Source organism: Tursiops truncatus, chromosome 7 (assembly GCF_011762595.2).
Source record: "Tursiops truncatus isolate mTurTru1 chromosome 7, mTurTru1.mat.Y, whole genome shotgun sequence".
NCBI lineage: Eukaryota > Metazoa > Chordata > Mammalia > Artiodactyla > Delphinidae > Tursiops > Tursiops truncatus.
Window position 1 is genome coordinate 65,829,809 of NC_047040.1, and position 24,052 is coordinate 65,853,860.

The 24,052-nt window shown below is 38.1% G+C and overlaps 1 protein-coding gene across 2 annotated transcripts in view; it reads left to right on the forward strand.

The window, feature by feature from the left end:
- TTC21B (tetratricopeptide repeat domain 21B) overlaps positions 1 to 24,052 on the forward strand; it is an 85,413-nt gene that overhangs the window by 49,680 nt on the left and 11,681 nt on the right. For both annotated transcript variants that reach the window (XM_019923154.3, XM_033860061.2), the window contains 5 exons: positions 1,590 to 1,700; positions 2,637 to 2,718; positions 19,110 to 19,260; positions 19,452 to 19,613; positions 21,693 to 21,888. In XM_019923154.3, the coding sequence (XP_019778713.2) occupies positions 1,590 to 1,700; positions 2,637 to 2,718; positions 19,110 to 19,260; positions 19,452 to 19,613; positions 21,693 to 21,888 (702 nt within the window). The remainder of the gene's footprint in view (positions 1 to 1,589; positions 1,701 to 2,636; positions 2,719 to 19,109; positions 19,261 to 19,451; positions 19,614 to 21,692; positions 21,889 to 24,052) is intronic.

The window sequence follows — 24,052 nt, forward strand, 5'->3', positions numbered from 1 at the left end:
ATTGATCTGCAGATACTGAAGAATCCTTGCTTCCCTGGGATAAATCCCACTTGATCATGGTGTATGATCCTTTTAATGTATTGTTGGATTTGGTTTGCCAGTATTTTGTTGAGTGTTTTTGAGTCTGTGTTCATCAGTAATATTGGCCTGTAGTTTTCTTTTCTTCTGGTATCTCTGTCTGGTTTTGGTATCAGGATGATGGTGGCCTCATAAAATGAGTTTGGGAGTGTTCCTTCTTCTGCAGTATTTTGGAATACTTTCAGAAGGATAGGTATTAACTCTTCTCTAAATGTTTGGTAGAATTTACCTGTGAAGTCATCTGGTGTTGCAGTTTTGTTTGTTGAAAGTTTTTTTATCACAATTTCAGTACTTGTGATTGGTCTGTTCATATTTGCAATTTCTTCCTGATTCAGTATTGGGAGATTGTATCTTTCTAAGAATTTGTCATTTCTTTCAGATTGTCCATTTTGTTGGCATATAGTTGCTTGTAGTGTCTCTTATGATCCTTTGTATTTCTGTGGTGTCCGTTGTAACTTCTCCGTTTTCATTTCTAATTTTATTGATTTTTGCCCTCTCCCTTTTTTTCTTGAAGAGTCTGGCTAAAGGTTTATCAATTTTGTTTATGTTTTCAGAGAACTAGCTTTTAGTTTCATTGATCTTTTCTATTTTTTTTAGTCTCTATTTCATTTATTTCTGCTCTGATCTTTATGACTTCTTTCCGTCTACTAACTTTGGGTTTTCTTTGTTTTTCTTTCTCTAGTTGCTTTAGGTGTAAGGTTAGGTTGTTGATTTGAGAGTTGTCTTGTTTCCTGAGGTAGGATTGTATTTCTGTAAACTTCTCTTAGAACTGCTTTCTCTGCATCCCATATGTTTTGGATCATGATGTTTTCATTGTCATTTGTCTCTAGGTAATTTTTGATTTCCTCTTTGATTTCTTCAGTGATCCACTGGTTGTCATGGCCAGTTTTATAAACTAAAATGTTATTACTCTCAGATCTTGATAAATGATCAACATTTTAAAACAATACTCTAGTAAATGGCTAAATATTTAAATAAGTGATGTAGAACACGAGACAACCATGTTCTAGAATTTAAAGTTTAAGATTAGACATTTTGAAATAATACAACTCTTTCAGATGTAAGGCAAAGATAATCTTTATTAAGTCATAACCAAATAGGTACCTTGTTCAGTGGTGACTAAAGTAACTGGAATCATAGTTGTACATCTGGAGCATATCTGCTTCAAGCTTTTTATTTTACAAATGAGGAAACAGGTTTAGAGAAGTAAAGGGCCCCATCATGGAGAAGCTTGGACTAGAATCACAGCTCCTAATTTAAGACCAGTGTTCTTTTCACAGTGCTTTGTGTCTCTCTACTTTTCAACTGAGGCACAGCCTGTTTTTCCTTTTTTTTTCCCAGTATAAGAGAAACTAGAGATGAGCAAACCTATAGTTTTCCTGCTTATCGTGCTTGGCCTTTTTATTGCAATAACTCTTGGTCAAATAAAGTTTCATCTGTGCCTACACATTTTCCTATTTCACTTTTTATTCCAAACATTTTCTGACTAATCTTGCCCTTCTTCTCTGTAGATAATGCTGGAGCTGGCACGATTATACCTGGCACAAGATGACCCTGACGCCTGCCTGCGGCACTGTGCTCTGCTTCTCCAGAGCGACCAGGACAATGAAGCTGCCACCATGGTTAGTCCAGGAGACTTCACTGCTGTAAAGGCAGTTGTGTTTTATGTTTATTCCAAGGGGCAGTTTCAAATTTTAACTGATAAAACTAATAGGAGATGAGATGCCTGGCTCATGTTGGCTTTTGGAAGAAATAACACTTTTAACATTATTAGTATATTTTACCAATAAACACCAAGACTCTCTTTATTTTATGAGAATGGTGAACTTAGGTCAGGTTTTTGCTTGCCCTTTTTGGGCCTAGTTAATTTTTCTTTATGCTTGGTCAGGAGGAGTTCATGTGGTAAAGCTCTAATTTGCTAAAGACTAACTGTTAACAGTTTCAGTGGCACTTTCTGAGTTACAGAAAAAATTCTTCATGTATCATTTTAAGGTGTGTGTTTATTAAATAGAGTTTTGCTTTTCTTTCTCATTTTTACCTGGGTTGAGGTTTTTGGTAGCTTTTCAAACAGCTACATAGATGACAGTTTGTGAGGTTCATTTAATAATTTTACAAATGAGTCACTGTAACTGAAAAGAAATACCAGACCTCTCCCTTTTAAAGCACTTGCTCATTTTAAATTCCTTTGAAATACTTAAGGTTTCAGAATGTTCTGGGTTTTCTTTTAAAATCTTCTCGTTATTTTAGCCAAGTGAGACACAGAGAGTGTGCAGTTCCCTTCAAGTTTCTGTTTTTAGAATAACTACTTGAAACATATTTTATGCTAAAAATACAGTTTTTGCAAACAGAAATGTTTCACATCCTTGATTATCTTCTGTTATACTGATCTCAGTGCTAATCTGCTTAAGGTGTACTTGACTTTTAAATGGCTCCGTTTTATAAAACTTTGCCCTCCTCATATTTCTCAGATGTGTTTTCATAGCAACCAGTCTTGATAGGAATACTATGCTTTGTAAAATATGTGGTAGTATTTTTAGAACCAACGTTTACCTTTATAGATGATGGCAGATCTCATGTTCAGAAGACAGGACTACGAACAAGCCGTGTTTCATTTACAACAGCTTTTAGAACGAAAACCAGGTAAATATCCACTGATTATACCTTCTAATGCAATCAACTCCCTTTCTCTTCTTGTTGGCTGTTATGCTGCTTATTCCACACCTGCCCTTGAGCAGCTGAAATGGTTATAAGAAAAATGACTGGTCTCACTTTAAATCATGACCAGAGACCCCAGATGGGCCCTCAGATTCTGCCTGGCAATCCTACTGTACTTCTCTAATGAATTCACTCACTCCATCCCCCTTTTATACTTTCTCCTCTCCACAAACCTTTGACACCCTTTCCCCTCTTCTTGTCCTTTCCCCTTTCCCCTCTTCTTGTCCTCAGCTGGAAACCTTGCCTCCTACCTCACTGAGAAAACGTGAGCACCTGGAAGAGAAAGTCTCCCTCTTCCTGTCCCCAGGTCCGCCTGCTCCCCAGGTCTGCCACCCCACCTGCAACAGCTGCTCCCTGTGGGCACTGGATGCCTCCCCTCCCCTCCTGAAGGGCTTTACTTCTGCTGTTCTCTCTCTCCTGTACCATCATCTTCTTCCCAGTCAGCACATAAATTTGCTGTGATACCTGCCCGCTTTAAAGACATTAGTACATAAAACCCAGCTCTTAAGTCTCCAGTTACTCTCCCCTTCCAATTACAGCTCCATTTTCCACTGTAGCAGATTTCCTCTGAAGGATTTCTGTCTGCTGTCTTCACTGTCTCCTCCACTCCTGCACTCCAGGGAGGCTGCTTCTGCAGGGTGGCCAGTGCCCTCCATGCTGCCAGACCCAGGTCTGATTCTCAGTTCTCTGCTTTCTGGGCCTGACAGTGTACTTAGCACAGCTTACCCGCTCCTTCATGAAAGACGTCCTTGACTTGTCTTCCGGGATGCTGGGCTTACCTGGTATTTTCCCAGCTGACCGCTCTGTTTCACCCTCCTTTGTTAGATCTGTCTTCTCTTTATGACCTTTAAATGTCAGAGGGTTGTAGACACCATTTCTCAAACGTTTTCCCCTTTAATACCTTCACTGCTCTAGGTGACTTCATCCAGGCCCCCGGCTTTACGTCCAGTGTCCAGTCCCGACTCATCTACACCACTTCCTATTTGCATTCCCACTCAGCTGCCTAGGAGGCTCTCCAGCTTAACCTGTCCAAAACACAATACTGGATCTTTTCCTTCCCTCCAGATCTACTCCTTCTCTTTTTCTCATTTCAGTAAATGGCATTACCATTTATCCATTTACTCCAGTCCCAAACCTTCTAGTTACCTTTGTCTCATCTTTCTTCTCATATACCATGTCCAGTCTGTCAGCAAATCCCTGTTAGCTCTACCTTCAAAATATGTCTAGAATCCCATCACTTTTACCACCTCTACTGCTGCCACCCTGGTCATTTCTCACACAGATTACTGCAGTATTCTCACAACTCACCTCTGTTTCTACGCCTTGCCTCCAAATAGTTTAGAAATGCTTTCAGCTGAAAGTAGTGGTTATCCTCCCCCCCATACTCTAGTGGCCTAAATAATTATGACTTTTATTTTTCTCTTACGTTAAAGAAATTTAAAAGTAGATTGTGCTGGGAATGGCCCAGAGATTCCACGGTATCATCAGGAAGTCTGAGTCCTTCTGTCTTTTTCTTCTACCATCATTAGCCAAACTTCCATTTTAAGTATCACGTCCAAGATGACCGCTGCAGCCCTAGGCATTGATGTTCCTGGATGGGGAAGGTGGAGGTGGACCAAAGGGCATACCTCCTCAGTGAGTCATCTTTTCTTTCTTTAAAAAAAAAAAAAACCCTTTCTAGAAGCACCTCTGTAGCTGCAAAACAGAGTGGGAAATGTCATCTTCTAGCTGGACACAGTGCCACGTAGAATAAAATCAGAACTCTGATAGTGAAAAAGGAAGGGATAGTAGATGCTAGGTAAGCAACAGCCCAGGCAGGTTAGTTCCTTGAGACTCTCCAGTTGCTGTTCCCTCTTCCTGGAGTATGTTCTGCTTTATTCCACTCAGAACTTTGCTCTCATGCTGCCTCTTCCTGAGGGTGCCCTTCCCCAGCCATCCTATGTCAATAACACCTCATTGCCCTCCATCCTCTTATCCTGTTCTCGGTCCTTTGTTTTATATTGCATTTGTAAAACAAAGCAAAACAGAAATTGTAAATAATAGATCATAAGCATCAAGTGGCCAGGAACTGGGTCTTCACTGCTATGAAGATGTAGAACAGTATCTGGCTGAGTATAAATATTGGATGAATAGAAGAGTGGGAGGAGAAAAGGAAAGAAGGGAGATGGGGTAAAGGGGGAAGGGAAGGGAATGTATGTTACTTACGTGTCAAAGTACTGGCTGAGAAGAGCTTGCGATCTCAGAGGAAGTCCTCGAGCTGTCATTCAGTTCTTCCAACCCCTATGCCTTGTCTCAGGATGCTGCCATGGGCAGTCAGAGCTGCCTGGGTGGGGCAGCGTGCACACAGAGGTGGGCATGGCTCAAGGAGGGCAGCTCAGAGAACCAGATACACTCGACTTGTTCCGCTTACTAATGCTGTCACTCGCTGAAGGTTTGAATTTATAGAACAGTCCCTTCTGCTTACAAATAAAACATTCCTAATTCCTAGTTAGGGCAAAGATTAGAAGGAAAAAATCTTGTTCTTATGGTGATGTCAACACTTTTAATTTCTTATTATTTTTATCATCTTTTAAGATTGTCTCCCACCTTTGGACTTCCTCAGGTCATGTCGTTCCTCACACTGTCTGCTCCAGCTCATATTCAGATGTTACTTGAAAGAGTGCTCTTAATTCCTTTAACTTCTTACCTTTTCTGCTTACTCCAAGTCTAAAATATGGGCCATCCTCCCACTTCATTTGCCCAAACCTTACTCATACTTTATTCAGGCCTAAGTTGTCTTCCTGCCATGGCTTCTCTCTTGGTTTCTATACTCTGTTTTGTCTTTTTTTCCTTCTCTGAACTACTGTTTAAGGTAATGCATGTAATATTTTCATTCTATCTCAAACTGTTCCCGTATTGCAGCATTTCCCTCTGAGTCAGTGATCCAACCTGGTTTCTTTAAAAAACAGACCTCTTTCCTTGTGAATATGTTTAAGCCATTGGTGGCAACAGTGCCCTCGCATGTAAGATTTGAAGAAGCCCCTCATCTGTCACGTGACTTTTGTATCACCCAGGTTACTTGGCCCCAGCACTTTTTCCAAATACATAATAGTGGTGCTCTGGACTGTCTACTTAAAAACAAATATAAAGTGAATTATTTATTTATAAATTTAGTAGAACGACCTAGTACTCCAGAAATACCAAACAACATACAACCACCAGCATCAGGTATATTTCCAGGTACATAGATGGTGCAGAGTAATTGTTTACTGGTTGAATGGCTCAATGAATGACTGAAATACCAAGTTGTTTAAAAATACAAAGTTTTAAGTAAATTTTTATTGTCTATGTGATATTTTGTTTTTAATCTTGCATTCTATGCTTTATTCCTAATAGGATTTTATAAACTTATCCACTAGTCAATTATTCTAAAATCTGTGCATCTATACTTACTTTGTCATGTGTTATATAGGTCATCCTCAGTAGCACATCTTATACTTTAAGGCTGTGTTTGAATTTACTTCAGAAATGTACTGTCTAATTTGACTTAACCTAGCTAGTAGAAAATTCTCCATATAGATCTAATTATTGCTCTTTTGACAGATTACAAACCTTTTCTCTCTCAGAATCTCCAAATCATCCTGAGTTCTCCCCTTCCCTCACACTAATTGGTTAACAAGTCCTATCAGTTCTCTCTGCTGAATAGCTATCACATCCTGTCCGTCTTCTCCTAGCCCACCACTCTAATGAAGAACTTTATTACCTCTCACCCGGACTAGTGCAGTTTCCCAGCTGATCTTCCAGCCTCTTGTCTCTTGCTGTGTTCCAGGCCATTGTAGGAACTATCATATTAATTCTAAAAAAATCGAAAACTAGCCCTCTGCTTAAAATTTAGGATGACTTTCCAGGGTAAAGTCTAAACTACAGCATTATTTTGATAATAATACACCCCAGGATTACCCTTCCATCCGTATTTCTTATCCCTCTTCCTCTACTTCAGCATCTAGCACTCTCCATGCTCTTCTCAGCCCTGTCTTTGCACATGCCACCTGCCCTTGGAATGCCTTTGTCTGCCTAACAAGACTCAAAGTCTGATCCTCTGTGAAACCTCTTCTGCCTCCCCCAGGCAAAGTTAGGAATTCTCTGCATTGTAATTCCATAGCACTTCATGCCTAATCACATCACATTATGGTTTTTCTTGATATTTTCTCACTGTTCATTAATAAACATGAACTAACTTTTCAGAATATAATACATTTTAGCTTTCGACAGATTTCTTAAGTGCAGAAATTTGCCTTCTGTCAGATTTCATGGTTAACCAAAAGACAAGTTAATGTAATCTAACCTATCAGTGGTAATTATAACTTCAACTAATAATGAATGCATTTCAGTAATATTGTAAGGTGATAATTATTCAAGAAACTGGCCTCCCAATGTTGACTTTAGATAATATCAGTGATATTATATATCACACACATTAGCAAAATCATACAAACAATTGGGGGCCAGAAATTTCAACCTTTACTTCCTGTCTAATCCAATTTAGCTTCTAGATTCTGTGGCTTCATTATAGGGTAGTCATCCTAGTTCTTAACAAAATATTTGGCATTATAGATATTACTATTGACGTTTATAGTTTTAAAGCTCTTTCATGCTTTTATTTGGTTTCCATGGCACTCTGAAGTTCAATATTATAATCCTGTTTTAAGAAAGTAAGTGATTCTAGACTCAGAGAATTTGAGTAATGTGCTGGAATTCGCATAAAAGATAAGACCAGTATTTGAATCCTCTTTCTGAAACCATACTCTGATCGCGCTCCTCTTTTTAGTGATACCAGAAGGCAGACAGAACAACGTTTTGAAACCCAAGATTATGGGTCAAGAAAGGCAAATGGTGGGGGGGGAGCAATCAAGATGGTGGAGTAGTAGAATGTGAAGCTCATCTCCTCCCACGAATGCATCAAAAAGACCTCTACATGTGGAATGATTCTCACTGAATATCTACTGCATGCTAGCAGAAGACCTCAGACCTCTGAAAGGGCAAGAAAATCTCCACATAACCGGGTAGGACAAAACTAAAAAGGAAGAAAAAAAGAAAGTGAGAAAGGAATTGGGGATGGGACCTGCTCCCCTGGGAGGGAGCTATGAAAGAGGAAAGGTTCCTGCACCCAGGGAAGTCCCCTGATGGGGAGATCAGCAGGGACAGAGGGGGCACTTCTGAGCCTCAGAGGAGAATGCAGCAGCCGGTTTGCAGCAGCTAGAATGGAGAGAGACCTGCACAGATGGTCAGTGCCACCACTCTGCACTCCCCAGCCTGAAACACACATCTGCTGGTGCTGGTGCGGGCCCTCAGGCTTTGGAGATCAGACCCGGGGAGAGGACTGGGGTCGGCTGCATGGAAGCTCCCTGAACAGGCTGGAGTCTGGTGCAGCTGCACCGCGGGTGTACGCACAGGAAGCCTGGGCTGCCTTAGAGGCCAGGCACTGTTGTGTGGGTGGTGCGCAAGGGGAGGGGTGGGGCCCGCCGTTACAGCTTTTTTTCCTGTGTGAGCTCTCAGGTGGCAAGACACAGCCTGCATAAGCTCCAAAAGCAGTTGTGAGCCACCACTGTCCCCTAGGCTTCAGGACCAACTGTGAGCCACCACTGCCCCTGTACTTTAGGAGTGGTCTCAAGCCACCAACTCCACCCTGCTGGACTCCAGGAGCAGTCGTGAGCCACCTCTGCTCCCGTTGTGTGCTCCAGGGATGCACATGAGCTGCCACCAGTGCTGAAAACCCCACAGCCCAGGCACCAGCTGCTGCATCTGCACCCCCTTCAAGGAGATAATGACCAGCACATACTGAGGAAAGCGGCGACAGGCATCCATACTAAAAACAGCCCTTGCACCAAAAATATTAAACCCACACGAGCTACACAGGGATGCTCCCACATATAAATAGCCCTCCAAGACCACAATAGACAACTGTTTCTCCTAAACTCACAGAGTAAGACAAATATAAATAAAATGAAGAAGCAGAGGAACCACTCCCAGTTAAAAGACCAAGAGAATTCCCCTGAAAGAACAAACAATGAAGCAGATCTCTTCAGTCTAATAGACACCAGTTTCAAAAAGGAGATAATGAAAATACTGAAGGAATTAAGAAAGGCTGTCGAAAGAAATGCAGAGTACTGTAAAAAGGGACTAGAAACTATAAAGAGGAACCAAGAAAAATTAGAAAACTCATTTGTCAAGACAAAGACTGAACTAAAGGCAGTGAATAGCAGAAGAAATAATGCAGAAGAATGAATAAGTGACCTGGAAGATAGAGTAATGGAAATCACCCAATCAGGACAGAAGACAGAAAGCCAAATGAAAAAAAATGAAAACAATATAAGAGATCTATGGGATAATATAAACCATGCAAATTTATGCATAATAGGGATTCCAGGAGGGGAAGAAAGAGAATAGGGGATGGAAAATGCATTTGAAGAAATTATGGCAGAAAACTTCCCAAACCTAAAGAAGGAAACAGATAACCCAGTACAGGAAGCACAGAGGTAGAAAATCATCCACACATAAATATGACATCAAAACCAGCAATCATGAGGAGAGGAGAGTACAAATACAGGATACTGAAAATGCATTTAAAATTAAAAGACCAGCAACTTAAAACAATCTTATTTATACATAGACTGCTATATCAAAACCTCATGATAGGGACTTCCCTGTGGTGGTACAGTGATTAAGACTTTGCCTTCCAGTGCAGGGGGTGCAGGTTTGATCCCTGGTTGGGGAGCTGAGATCCCAGATGCCTTGGGGCCAAAAGATCAAAATATAAAACAGAAGCAATGTAACAAAATTCAATAAAGACTTTAAAATTGGTCCACATCAAAAAATCTTTAAAGAAAAATAAAAACACTTCATGGTAACCACATACTGAAAATCTACAATAGATACACAGAAAAGAAAAAGGAATCCAAACACAGCACTAAAGTTAGTCATCAAATCACAAGAGAAGAGAACAAAAGAGGAAGGGAAGAAAAAAAGACCTCCAAAACAAATCCAAACCAGTTAACAAAATGGTAACAGGACATATATATCGATAATTACCTTAAATGTAAATGAAAGACATAGACTGGCTGAATGTGTACAAAAACAAGACCTGTATATATATGCTGTCTACAAGAGACCCACTTCAGATCTAGAGACACATACAGACTGAAAGTGAGGGGATGGAAGAAGGTATTCCATGCAAATGGAAATTTAAAGAAAGCTGGAGTAGCAATACTCATATCAGACAAAATAGACTTTAAAATAAAGACTGTTACAAGAGACAGAGAAGGACATTACATAATGATCAAGGGATCAATCCAAGAAAAAGATGCAACAATTTTAAATATATATGCACCCACCATAGAAGCACCGCAATATATAAGGCAAATAGTAACAGCCATAAAAGGAGAAATCGACAGTAACACAATAATAGTGGGGGACTTTAACACCCAACTTTCATCAGTGGACAGATCATCCAGACAAAAAAATCAACAAGGAAACACAGGCCTTAAATGACACATTAGACCAGGTGAACTTATATTTATAGAGCATTACATCCAAAAGCAGCAGAATACACATTCTTCTCAAGTGCACATGGAACATTCTCCAGGACTGATCACATGCTGGGCCTCAAAGCAAGCCGTGGTTAATTTAAGAAAATGGAAATCATATCAAGCATCTTTTCAACCACAGTGCTATAAGATTAGAAATCAACTACAAGAAAAAACTGTAAAAAACAAAAACACATGGAGCTTAAACAATATGCTACTAAAGAAGCAGTGGATCACCGAAGAAATCAAAGAGGAAATCAAGAAATACCTAGAGACAAATGTCGACAAAAGCACAATGATCCAAAACCTATGGGACACAGAAAAAGCAGTTCTAAGAGGGAAGTTATAGCAATGCAAGCTTACCTCAGGAAACAAGTAAAAGCTCAAATAAACAACCTAACCTTACATCTAAAGCAACTAGAGAAGGAAGAACAAACAAAACCTAAAGTTAGTAGAAGGAAAGAAATCATAAAGGTCAGAGCAGAAATAAATGAAATAGAGTTGAAGAAAACAATAGAAAAGATCAATGAAACTAAAAGATGGTTCTCTGAAAAGATAAACAAAATTGATAAACCTTTAGCCAGACTCATTAAGAAAAAAAGGGAGAGGGTGCAAATCAATAAAATTAGAAATGAAAAAGGAGAAATTACAACAGACACCATAGAAATACAAAGGATCATTAGAGACACTACAAGCAACTATATGCCAACAAAATGGACAACCTGGAAGAAATGATAAACTCTTAGAAAGATACAATCCCCCAATACTGAATCAGGAAGAAATTGCAAATATGAATTGACCAATCACAAGTACTGAAATTGAAGTTGTGATCAAAAAACTTCCAACAAACAAAAGTGCAGGACCAGATGGCTTCACAGGTGAATTCTATCAAACATTTAGAGAAGACTTAACACCTGCCCTTCTGAAAGTATTCCAAAATACTGCAGAGGAAGGAACGCTCCCAAACTCATTTTATGAGGCTGCCATCATCCTGATACCAAAACCAGACAAAGATACTAGAAAAAAAAGAAAACTGCAGGCCAGTATTAGTGATGAACACAGATGCAAAAACACTTAACAAAATACTAGCAAACCAAATCCAAGAATATATTAAAAGGATCATGCACTATGATCAAGTGGGATTTATCGCAGGGATGCAAGCATTTTTCAGTGTCTGCAAATCAGTCAGCATGATAAACCATGTCAACAAACAAGAATAAAAACCATATCATCAACTCAATAAATGCAGAAAAAGCTTTTGACAAAATTCAACACCGATTTATGATAAAAACTCTCCAGAAAGTGGGAATAGAGGGAACATACCTCAACATAATAAAGGCCATATATGACAGACCTACAGCTAACATCATACTCAACGTTGAAAAGCTGGAAGCATTTCCTCTAAGATCAGGAACAAGATAAGGATGTCCTCTCTTGGCACTTTTATTCAACATAGTTTTGGAAGTCCTAGCCGTGGCAATCAGAAGCAAATTGGAAAAGAAGGAAAACTCACTGTTTCCAGATGACATGATACTCTACATAGAAAATTCTAAAGATGCCACCAGAAAACTACTGGAATCCATCAATGAATTCAGTTGCAGGATACAAAATTAATACACAGAAACCTCTTGCATCCCTATACACTAACAACGAAAGATCAAAAAGAGAAATTGAAGAAACAATCCCATTTACCATCGCATCAAAAATAATAAAATACTCAGGAATAGACCTACCTAAGAAGACAAAACACCTGTAATTCTGAAAACTACAAGACACCAATGAAAGAAATCAATGATGACACAAACAGATGGAAAGATACAACATATTCTTGGATTGGAAGGATCACAATATTGTCACAATGACTATACTCCCCAAGGCAGTCGACAGATTCACTGCAATCCCTAGCAGATTACCAATGGCATTTTTCACAGACCTAGAACAAAACATTTTAAATTTGTATGGAGACACAAAAGACCCCAAATAGCCAAAGTAATCTTCAGAAAGAAAAATGGAGCTGGCGGAATCAGGTTCCCTGACTTCAGACTATTCTACAAAGCTACAGTCATCAAGACAGTTTGGTACTGGCACAAAAACAGAGATATAGATCAATGGATCAGGATAGAAAGCCCAGAAATAAAACCATGCACCTATGGTCAATTAATCTTATGACAAAAGAGGCAAGACAATGGTGAAAAGACATCTCTTTAGTAAATTGTGCTGGGAAAACTGGACAGTTACATGTAAAAGAATGAACTTAGAACATTCTTTAACGCCCTTTTTTTTACATCTTTATTGGAGTATAATTGCTTTACAATGGTGTGTTAGTTTCTGCTTTATAACAAAGTGAATCAGTTATACATATGCATATGTCCCAATATCTCTTCTCTCTTGTGTCTCCCTCCTTTCCACCCTCCCTATCCCACCCCTCTAGGTCGTTACAAAGCACCAAGCTGATCTCCCTGTGCTATGCGGCTGCTTCCCACTAGCTATCTATTTTACGTTTGGTAGTGTATATATGTCCATGCCACTCTCTCACTTTGTCCCAGCATACTCTTCCCCCTCCCCGTATCCTCAAGTCCATTCTCTAGTAGGTCTGTGTTTTTATTGCCATCTTGCCCCTAGGTTCTTCATGACCATTTTTTTATTTTGTTTTTTTTTTTAGATTCCATATATATGTGTTAGCATACGGTATTTGTTTTTCTCTTTCTGACTTACTTCACTCTGTATGACAGACTCTAGGTCCATCCACTTCACTACAAATAACTCAATTTCGTTTCTTTTTATGGCTGAGTAATATTCCATTGTATATATGTGCCACATCTTCTTTATCCATTCATCTGTTGGTGGACACTTAGGTTGCTTCCTTGTCCTGGCTGTTGTAAATAGAGCTTCAGTGAACATTTTGGTACATGTAATACCCTTTTGAAAAATAAACTTAAAATGTATTAAAGACCTAAATGTAAGGCCTGATGCTATAAAACTCTTCAAGGAAAACAAGCAGAACACTCTTCAGCATAAATATGACCAATATCTTTTTCATCCACCTCCTAGAGTAATGAAAATAAAAATAAGTAAATGGGACCTAATTAAACTCAAAAGCTGTTGCACAGCAAAGGAAACCATAAACAAAACAAAAAGACAACCCACAGAATGAGAGAAAATATTTGCAAATGATGTGACTAACAAGGGATTAATCTCCAAAATCTACAAACACCTCATGCAGCTCAATAGCAAAAAAACAAACAACCCAATCAAAAAATTGGGCAGAAGACCTAAATAGACATTTCTCCAAAGAAGATATACAGATTGCCAACAAACACATGAAAGGATGCTCAGCATCACTAATCATTAGAGAAATGCAAATCAGAACTACAATGAGGTATCACCTCACACCAGTCAGAATGGCCATCATCAAAAAGTCTGAAAACAATAAATGCTGGAGAGGGTGTGGAGGAAAGGGAACCCTCCTGCACTGTTGGTGGCAATGTAAATTGATACAGTCACTATGGAGAATAGTATGGAGGTTCCTTAAAAAACTAAAAATAGAGCTACCATATATAGGATCCAGCAATCCCACTCCTGGGCATATATCCAGAGAAAACCATAATTCAAAAAGATACATGCTTCCCAATGTTCACTGCAGCACTGTTTACAGTAGCCAACACATGGAAGCAACCTAAACTTCCATCAACAGATGAATGGATAAAGAAGATGTAGTACATATATCCAATGGAATATTACTCAGCCAATAAAAAGAACAAAGTAATGCCATTTGCAGCAACATGGATGGACCTGGAGATTATCATATTAAGTAAAGTAAGTCAAACAGACAAATATGATGTCACTGTATGAGGAATCCAAAAAAAAATGATACAAATGAACTTATTTACGAAACAGACTCACAGACTTAGAAAACTAACTTATGGTTACCAAAGGGGAAAGGTTGGGGGGAAGGGATAAATTGGGAGTTTGGGATTGATACATACACACTACTATATTTAAAATAGATAAGGACCTACTGTATAGCACAGGGAACTCTGCTCAGTATTCTCTAATAACCTAAATGGGAAAAGATACATGTGTATGTGTAACTGAATCACTTTGCTGAACACTTGACTGTACTCCAATATAAAATAAAAAATAAAAAATATATATATAAGAACAGCTTTATTGATATGTAAAAAAAAATAAATTTCTCAGACAAGCAAAAACTAAAAGAATACAGCAATACTAAACCTATCCTTAAGGAAATATTGAAAAGTCTTCTCTAAATAGAAAAGAAGTAAGAATATATAGGAAAGAGAAAATCACAGTTGGAAAGCAAATCACCTGAATAAGCCAGTACACAGATTTAAAAAAAAAAATTAGAAAATTTCTGTGAAAGTGATGATAACCACAATGAACAGCAAAAGGAAGAACATGAAGATGTAAAAAGATGAGTGAGAAGAGTAAGAAAAAGTGGATTTTTTTTTTCATTTCCTAGAATGTGTTTGAGCGTATATGACTACCAGTCTAAGGCAAGTAGATATAGGATGGGGTTCACATACTTGAAAAACAAGGTAACCACAAGTCAGAAACATACACTAGATTCACAGAAACCAAAAAGAAGAGAACATAAGTATAATACAAAAGAAAATAATCAAACCACAAAAGGAAAAAGAAAAAAAAGGGACCAAGCAGAAATATAAAATCAACGGGAAAACAAGGTTAAAATGCAATAAATACATATCTATCAATAACTACTTTAAATGTCAATGGAGTAAATGCTCCAATCGATAGACACAGTAGCAGATTGGATAAAGAAAACAAGAGCCTACAATATGTTGCCTACAAGAGACCCACTTTAGGGCAAAGGACACACATAGATTGAAAGTGAATGGATGGGAAAAGATATTTCATGCAAATGCAAATAAAAAGAAATCAGGAGTTTCATTGCTCATATCAGACAAAATAGACATTAGAACAAAGACCATAAAGATAGATAAAGAAGGACACTATATAATGATAAAAGGAACAATACAAGAGGAGGATTTTATAGTCATCAACATATATGTACTTAATATAGGAGCACCCAAATACATAAAACATACTAAAGGGAGAAATTGACAAGAATACAATAATAGTAGGAGACATTTACACCCCACTCACATCAATGGACAGGTCTTCTGGACAGAAAATCACTAAGGCAACAGATCCTAAGTGATATAGTCAAACAGTCAGACTTACTTGATATGTTCAGGACGTTACATCCAAAAAAACAATACACATTCTTCTCAAGTGCACGTGGAACATTCTCTAGGATTGACCACATACTAGGGCACAAGACAGGCCTCAACAAATTTAAGAGTATAGAAATTATCTCAAGCACCTTTTCTGACAACAATGGCATAAAACTAGAAATCAACCACAGAAAAAGAAATGAGAAAAAAATGATTTCATGGAGACTAAACAACATGCTGCTAAAAAACCAATGGGTGAACAATGAAATCAAAGAGGAAATTAAAAAATACCTGGAGACAAATGACAATGAAAACACAACCATACAAAATCTATGGTGTATGGCAAAAGCATTTCTTAGAGGGAAGGTTATAGCAATATAGGCCTTCCTCAAAAGACAAGAAAGATCTTAACAGCCAAATCTACCACTTAAAAGAATTAGAAAAAGAAGAACAAACAAAACCTGAACTCAGCAGAAGGAAGGAAATAATAAAGATCATAAAGGAAATAAGATAGAGATTAAAGAGATAGGAAATATCAGTAAAACCAAGAGCTGGTTCTTTGAAAGGGTAAAGCTTCTGCACAGGAAAGGAAACCATAAACAAAATAAAAGGACAGCCCACAGAAAGGGGGAAAATATTTGCAAATGATACAACTAACAAGGGCTTAATTTCCAAAATATACAAACAGCTCATACAACTCAACAATAAAAATACAACCCAATTGAAAAATGGACAGAAGACCTAAATAGACATTTTTCCAAAGAATAAATACAAATAGTCAATAGCCACGTGAAAAAATGTTCAACATCGCTAATTATTAGAGAAATGCAAATCAAAACTACAATGAAGTACCACCTCACACTGGTCAGAATGTCCATCATTAAGAAATCTATAAATAACAAATGCTGAAGAGGATGTGGAGAAAAGGGAACCCTCCTGCACTTTTGGTGGGAATGTAAGTTGGTACAGACACTACGGAAAACAGTATGGAGGTTCCTGAGAAAATTAAAAATAGAATTACATTTTATGATCCAGCAATCCCACTCCTGGGTATATATCCAGACAAAACTCTAATCCAAAAAGAAACATGCACCCCTGTGTTCATAGCAGCACTATTCACAGTAGCCAAAACATGGAAACCATTTAAATGTCCATTGATAGAGAAGTGGATAAAGAAGATATGGTACATATATACAATGGAATATTACTCAGCCATAAAAAAATGAAATAATGCCATTTGCAGCAACAGGGATGCAACTAGAGATTATCATACTAAGCGAAGTAAGTCAGAAAGAGAAAGACAAATACCATATAATATCACTTATATGTGGAATCTAAAATATGACTCAAACGAAACTATCTACAAAACAGACTCAAGGACATAGAGAACAGATTTGTGGTTGCCATGGCGGAGGGGGCTGGAGGAGGGATGGAGTGGGAGGTTGGGGTCAGCAGAGGTAAGCTATTATATGTGGAATGAATAAACAGCAGTGTCCTACTGTATAGCACAAAGAACTATATTTAGTATCCTGTGATTAATCACAATGGAAAAGAATATTTTAAAGTGTATATATATGTGTAACTGAATCACTTTTCTGTACAGCAGAAATTCACACAACATTGTAAATCAACTATATACATCAACAAAAATTTTTTAAAAGGCAAATGATGATGTCAACCTGGATTATTTTGACATCATGTAAAAGAATAGGTGCAGAGCTTACAGAGGTTCCTTTTTTAATGATATTTTGCTAAAACATATGTAAAATTTGCCATGTTAGCCATTCTTAAGTGTATTGTTCAGTGGCATTAAGTACATTCACATTTTTGTGTAACCATCAACCATGATCCATCTCAAGAGCTTTTTCATCATTCCAAACTGAAATTCTGTACACTAACTCACCATTCCCTGTAGGCCCTGGCAACCACCACCTACTTCCTGCCTCTATGAATCTGATTGCTCTAGATACCTTATACAAGTGGAATCATACAGTATTGTCCTTTTTTGTCTGGCTTATTTCACTTCATATAATGTCTTCAAGGGTTATCCATGTTGTAGCGTGTCAGAATTTCCTTTTCAAGTTGAATAATGTGCCATTATATGTATATATCATGTTTTGTTTATCCATGCGTCCATTGGTGGACATTTGGGTTGTTTCCAGCTTTGGCTACTGTGAATAATGCTGCTGTGAACACTGGTATACAAATATTTGATTAGGTGCCTGCTTTCAGTTCTTGGGGGTATATACCCAGAAGTGGAAGTGCTGGATTATATGGTATCTTCTCTTTTCTTGGAAAATAGAAACAGGATAAATTTCTTTTAAAAGTTTTTGTTAGTGTGTGTGTTTTAATTCTAGGAATTCACCCTATCAAAGTGAATCAAATAGCTTATATAAATAAGGACTTTTATAAATTCCCTACTATGAGTCCTGTGCTAATTGAAACTTGTGAGCCCAAATATTAATACATAAAAAACACAACTATAGAGAAATAAAATGTGAGCCATCAATAGAATAGAATATTGTGCAGTCACTAAAGTGTTTTTGAAGTCCATTTAATGACAATTGGGAAATGTTTACTATATAATGTTGAATCAAAATCAGAACCCCAAGTGTGACTCCAACTTTGTATATATGTAAGCAACATATTTCACTCTTTACATTTAAATATTTATAGATTGATTTTTACTCATAAATATATGACAGGAAACGTACCAAAATGTGGTAATCTCTAGTTGGTGGGAATATGAGTGATTTTTTTTCTCCTTTATACTTTTCTGTACTTTTCCAAATTTTCTAAAGTGTCCATACGTTATTTTCACTATCTTAAAATGTATTAACATGATTCTCAAAATTTAGTATCCTAGTGATGAGAAAGAACTGAATAGAATTAGAAGAAGCCATTCTAGAAACCTGTCAGGAAATGATACCTGGGACTAAATAACTAGTTCTTTTTCCTTAGAAGATAATATAGGATTAAAATACTGGGACTAGTATGTTAAGGTTATAATATGGTAAGCTGGTATCGAGTGTGTTAGGTACATGTACACCTTAAGGTAAGTCTGCAGTAAAATTATTGCCCACCCTAAACATTATCATCAACGTGTACTGTTCTCACCCGCTTCCTAGCTGCAGTAAGTAGGGAAGCAGGTCTCAGAGGTAGACTTCCCCTGTGCCATCAAATTGATCCTCCTGAATTTTACATTTAAGAGTCTAGATTCTACAGAGGCTGTTTCTAGGTTTTGGTCCCAGGAATGACAATTGAAAAGTAAGACACAACAAATGTACATTTTTATAGATTTGCCTATATTGAACATTCTCTCACTGTGACCAAACCAACCCATCCCTTATCATTTGATAAATCATCCATTGTCTGTACAGTCTCTTTAGAGACTTATAACCTCTAAGGCACTAAATTTAAATTTATATTTAAATTGCACTTCATTTGAAGCAAAGTATACTTTAATGAAGAAGGATTTTAACCACCAAAGCAAAAGCTATAAAATGTCCATAACTGAAATGTTCTTTGTTTCTAGATAATTATATGACATTATCTCGTTTAATTGATCTCCTAAGAAGATGTGGAAAGCTTGAGGATGTTCCAAGATTTTTCTTAATGGCTGAGAAACGTAACTCCAGAGCAAAACTGGAGCCAGGATTTCAGTACTGTAAAGGACTATATCTTTGGTAAATTTATTGGCAAATAAATTCTACATAATAGGTTGTTTTCCTCATTGTGACTAAAGTAGAATACACTTTGAATTTTTAAAATTCTATATTTTAAAATATAATAGTTTTATTTACAAAACAAATTATAAACGACTTAAAGTTTGTAGTTAGTGATTGCAATAAGTAATTTTTTTTAAACATCTAACAAGGTATACTGGAGAACCAAATGATGCCCTTCGACATTTTAATAAGGCTCGGAAAGACAGTGACTGGGGCCAAAATGCCCTTTATAATATGATAGAAATCTGTCTGAATCCAGATAATGAAACTATTGGAGGTGAAGTATTTGAAAATCTGGATGGAGACCTGGGGTGAGTAGTATTTGACAAGTTACTCTTTTTTCCAGAAACACTGGTTGGGGATAATCAAGGATATCTTATAAAAGAGAACTAAATTCCAGGATAGCACTAATGGCAGTTTAGCGAATAAATCATAGCTGGGAATAACTGTTCTCTGAAACAAGCATGACATACTTTTAGAAGGTTTTCTAAATCAGAACAGACATGCTATTGAAGACACTCCCCTAATTGCTCTGTGGAAAATAGAATGAATCGTAGGGTGATTACCTTGGCAAAAATTGTCCGCATAATAATAATAGTAACTTCTTAACAGATGGCTCTCTCTGCCAGATCTTGGCTGTATACTGTATATGCATTGCCTTATTTATTCCCTTTAACAATGTGTGAAAAAGCTCCAAGTTAACCTAACGTGATGGAGTTAGAAAATGGTGGAGGCAAGATTTAGACTGAGCCCTCCCTGGCCTCAGAGCGCCATCTGTTGGCCACTCTGGTGCACTGCGGGTAAGTGGTTATACTTCTGTCAGGCTACACTTGTTGCTCGCCCTCTCCTCAGGGTCAGGGAAGGCAGGGTGGGGAGTGTATAAGGGTGTAAGGGGAGTAGGAGAGGTCACTGCCCCCAGGAGCATGCATGCAATTTACCTGGTCGGCAAGGCAGTGTCTGAAGCCATTCAGTCTTGCAACAAAACAGAAGTGAGTTAAATTGTTATTAAGTGTTGCAGGAATTCATAGAAAACATAGTGCAGAGCAGTCAGGGGAAGCTGCTTAGAGGAGTGGGAGAAATGAAAACCTGACTGCTGAGAGGTTTCAGTGGCAGTCCTGAAGGCTTGGATTACAGAGACCATTGAAAGATTTAGAGCGGGGGAGAGGCATTTTTAATTTTTGTTTGTTTTAGAAAGGTTAAGGAAACATTCTGTTTTGCAACTATAGGCTGTCCCCATGGAAATCTTCAGCAATAGGTTGAAAACACCAAATTTGGAATATAGAACTCAGAGGGAGGTCACAGCTTGAGATACAGATTTGGGGGATAGGTGCTCAGAGTGGGTAGTTGGAACCCCATGAATGGCCTCTTTTCGAGTAGAATGTAGTGACGGAAGTCGGAGAACTAAATTTGGGGTGTGCTAACATTTAAGGAGATTGGAGGAAGGGAGGTAAGGATAGGGCAATGACTGGTGGAAAGAGAAGGAAAACTGTAATCTTACAGAAGAAACAAAAGGAGGGGAGCTTGAAAGAAGATTACCAACAGTGTAAAATGTTTTAGAGAAGGTAAAAGCCTGAGAAGAAGATCAATAGCTTTAGTGATTAGGCTTTAAGAATTTAATTTCCTTTCATTAATTGATTTATTTATACATTATACCTGGGTGTGGGTATGTATATAAGAAAATTGCTATTACACATTCAAATTATTGCACTTAAAATTTATAACCTCTTGACAAGTAAAGAATTACTTTTCTGAGAACCTAATAGGCACCTTGGGTGAGGAACATTAGTATACTTTATATGTCTGGCAAACTTAGATTCAAATCTATTAGCTATGTGATCTTTGGCAAATTACTTTATCTGTTGGAGCCTTGGTTTTCTCATATGTAAAATGGATTCAGCATACACTGAATGAAATAACACAGTGCTTGGCACATAGGAAGTGCTTTAACAAAGTTAGTTACTTTCTGCTCACTCCTTTTTTTAATTAATTATTTTTTAATTGAAGTATATAGTTGATTTACAGCATTTTATAGTCTCCCTTCTTTCTTTCGTTTTCTGAGTAGGTATGCTATTTGATAATTGTATAATTCTACTTACCCTGAATTCTAGTTTTATATTAGCTAAAACGAACACATTTACCACAGGTGGACGGTATCCAATTTTTGTTTTCAGTCTAAAGTGAATAAATGTTTAATGGTGTTTTATTGAAGCTATGTTAGTTTTGTTTTTAAAACTGTAACTGTGCTTTACTTTGTATTAGAAGAGAATGAGTGACATTCTTCAGTAGGATTACTTTTAAATTGGTGAGAAAAATAGAAACCAATGTACCCTAATCTCAATGAATTTTACTTAATGAGTGATAGACATAGATTTATTTTGTATTGTATACAGTAATTCAACTGAGAAGCAAGAGTCTGTGCAGTTAGCAGTGAGAACAGCAGAAAAGCTCCTTAAGGAACTAAAACCTCAGACTGTTCAGGGTCACGTGCAGCTTCGCATAATGGAAAACTGTTGCCTAATGGCTACCAAACAGAAATCTAATGTCGAGCAGGCACTGAATACCTTCACTGAAATAGCAACGTCGGAGGTTAGTAGATTTTCTTTTTCAACTTCATGTTAGCTTTCCTTGGTGGTTTTGAAATATGTACTTTAATTAGTTATTTGTTTTCTGAAGATTGACTTCATTATTTACTGTTATTAAAAATTAGATATATAGTTTGGTATGATTTTACATCATGTACCTTTGTTTTCAGAGGAGACATTATTACATGTTGACGTGTTGTTATGTTTATCTCTATTAGAACAGTGAGTTCTAGAGAAGGGAAATTCTGCAAGAGGGCATAAATTAATTCTCAAGGGAATGGCTTTATCCTCTGTGTTGTTAAGTGTAGCCTAGGTTAACTTACTAAGTGAAAACAAACACCTGGCTGCCTTGATATCTCACCTTTTCACTTATGTGAACTTGAAATTTTTCCAGCTCTAGAGCTAAGTGAGATCAGTACTGACAACTTATAATTCAGTCATGCAGATAATGATGTTGTTCTTTAGTGACACTGAAATCACCCCGTGATAATAATAATAAATATTAAATAATAATAAATTATTTTATTACTATTAGATCAAAGGCTTTCTCCTCTTTTCAGCCCATTCAGATCCACTGCCCTTCTCACCCTCTGGGCCTTTTATTTCTCCTTCCCTCACACACTGCTGTAATTCTCCAATTACTTGTTATTAAGGAAGGAATTCTAGGTACCCATCCCATCAACAGTTGGTAGTAGCTAGTTCTAAGCATGCACTTGGGATTTCATGTTCTTCTACTCACTGGTGTTGTAAGCCGTGGGAGACTCATGTGGGGCCTCTCACAGGATGTACAGAATTTTGCTGTTTTCTTGTGGTTCAGAGGTCACAGCAGCAGCAGTAAATGACCAAAACCTCCTACAGTGACCCCTCCCCCCTGCCTCCCAGGACCCTGGAGGGCTTTGGAAAACCTGCAACTGCTGTTGTTGTTTGGGTGCAAGTATCCATGGTGGCACTTGACCGCCACTGTAAGCCACCCTGGGGACAAAACAGCAAGGCAGCAGCTGCCCAGTTCCATCCTCAAGCAGAGCCCCTCTGCTGACATTGAAGCAGTGCTCAGTTGAATTGACTGCAGCAGCAGATGGATGACAGCAGCTGACAGAACCAGAAATAGGACTGTCCTGTAAGTCTAAGAAAATCTGTAAAACATGATAAGGCACCATTGCAAGTAAGGTGTCATAGCTCCCTAAGGTTGGGAAGTAACGTTCTATCATGTAAGGAGAGTTTAAACTGTGAGGTTTGAGAGAGAACACTAAAAGCAGTAAGTGACATCACAGCTGTTTCCTAGAGAGACTGTGCCAGTTCTTTGTTTTGCTGAGACTACATCATTTTTCTTATCATTCTTACATATGTGATTAGTAATATACGGTCCTCAAATCTGTTTACTGGCCATACTGTCCAAAGACTGATGTATGCATTGAAGTTTAGTAAGTGAATTTTATCTTGCCTTTTTCCCTTTTAACTCATAGGCTGCATATATTAAATATAATGAATATTCATTAAGTAACCAGTGGGTGTTGAGCATAGTCGGAATCACAAAGATAAACCACATACAGACCCTTTCTTCAGGTTTCTCGTAGTCTAGGGAAGATGAGACACAGATACTGAGTATAATGCAAAGCAAAATCTGTTACATTCTGTCCTAAAGTTGCAAATAACAGTGCTGTAGGACAGGGGCTCCCAACCCCCAGGCCGCGGACCGTCCGGGGCCTGTTAGGAACCGGACCAGCCAGCAGGAGGGGAGCAGCGGGCAAGCGAGCGAAGCTTCATCTGCTGCTCCCCGTGGCTCGCATTACTGCCTGAACCATCCCCCCGCCTGCCCCCCGCCCGTGGAAAAATTGACTTCCATGAAACTGGTCCCTGGTGCCAAAAAGGTTGGGGACCACTGCTGTAGGAGATAGTATAAGGAGAGCTGAGAGACCCCTTCCATGGAAGAAGGGATGATTTAAGAAGAACCAGGGTAAATTGCATTTTCACAGGCAGAGTTGGAGGAAGTGCATTCTAAGTTAAGGGGAAAATGTGAACAAAGGTAGGGAGGCATCGAAGCGTAGGGTAGATTCACAGCACTATGTGGCCTTCAGATTGACTGAAAAATGACAGGAAGACATGGGAGGAACCAGTGGAAGAAGCATTAAACCCAATCTAAAATGTTTCCCCTTCCTTTCTTCCCCTCA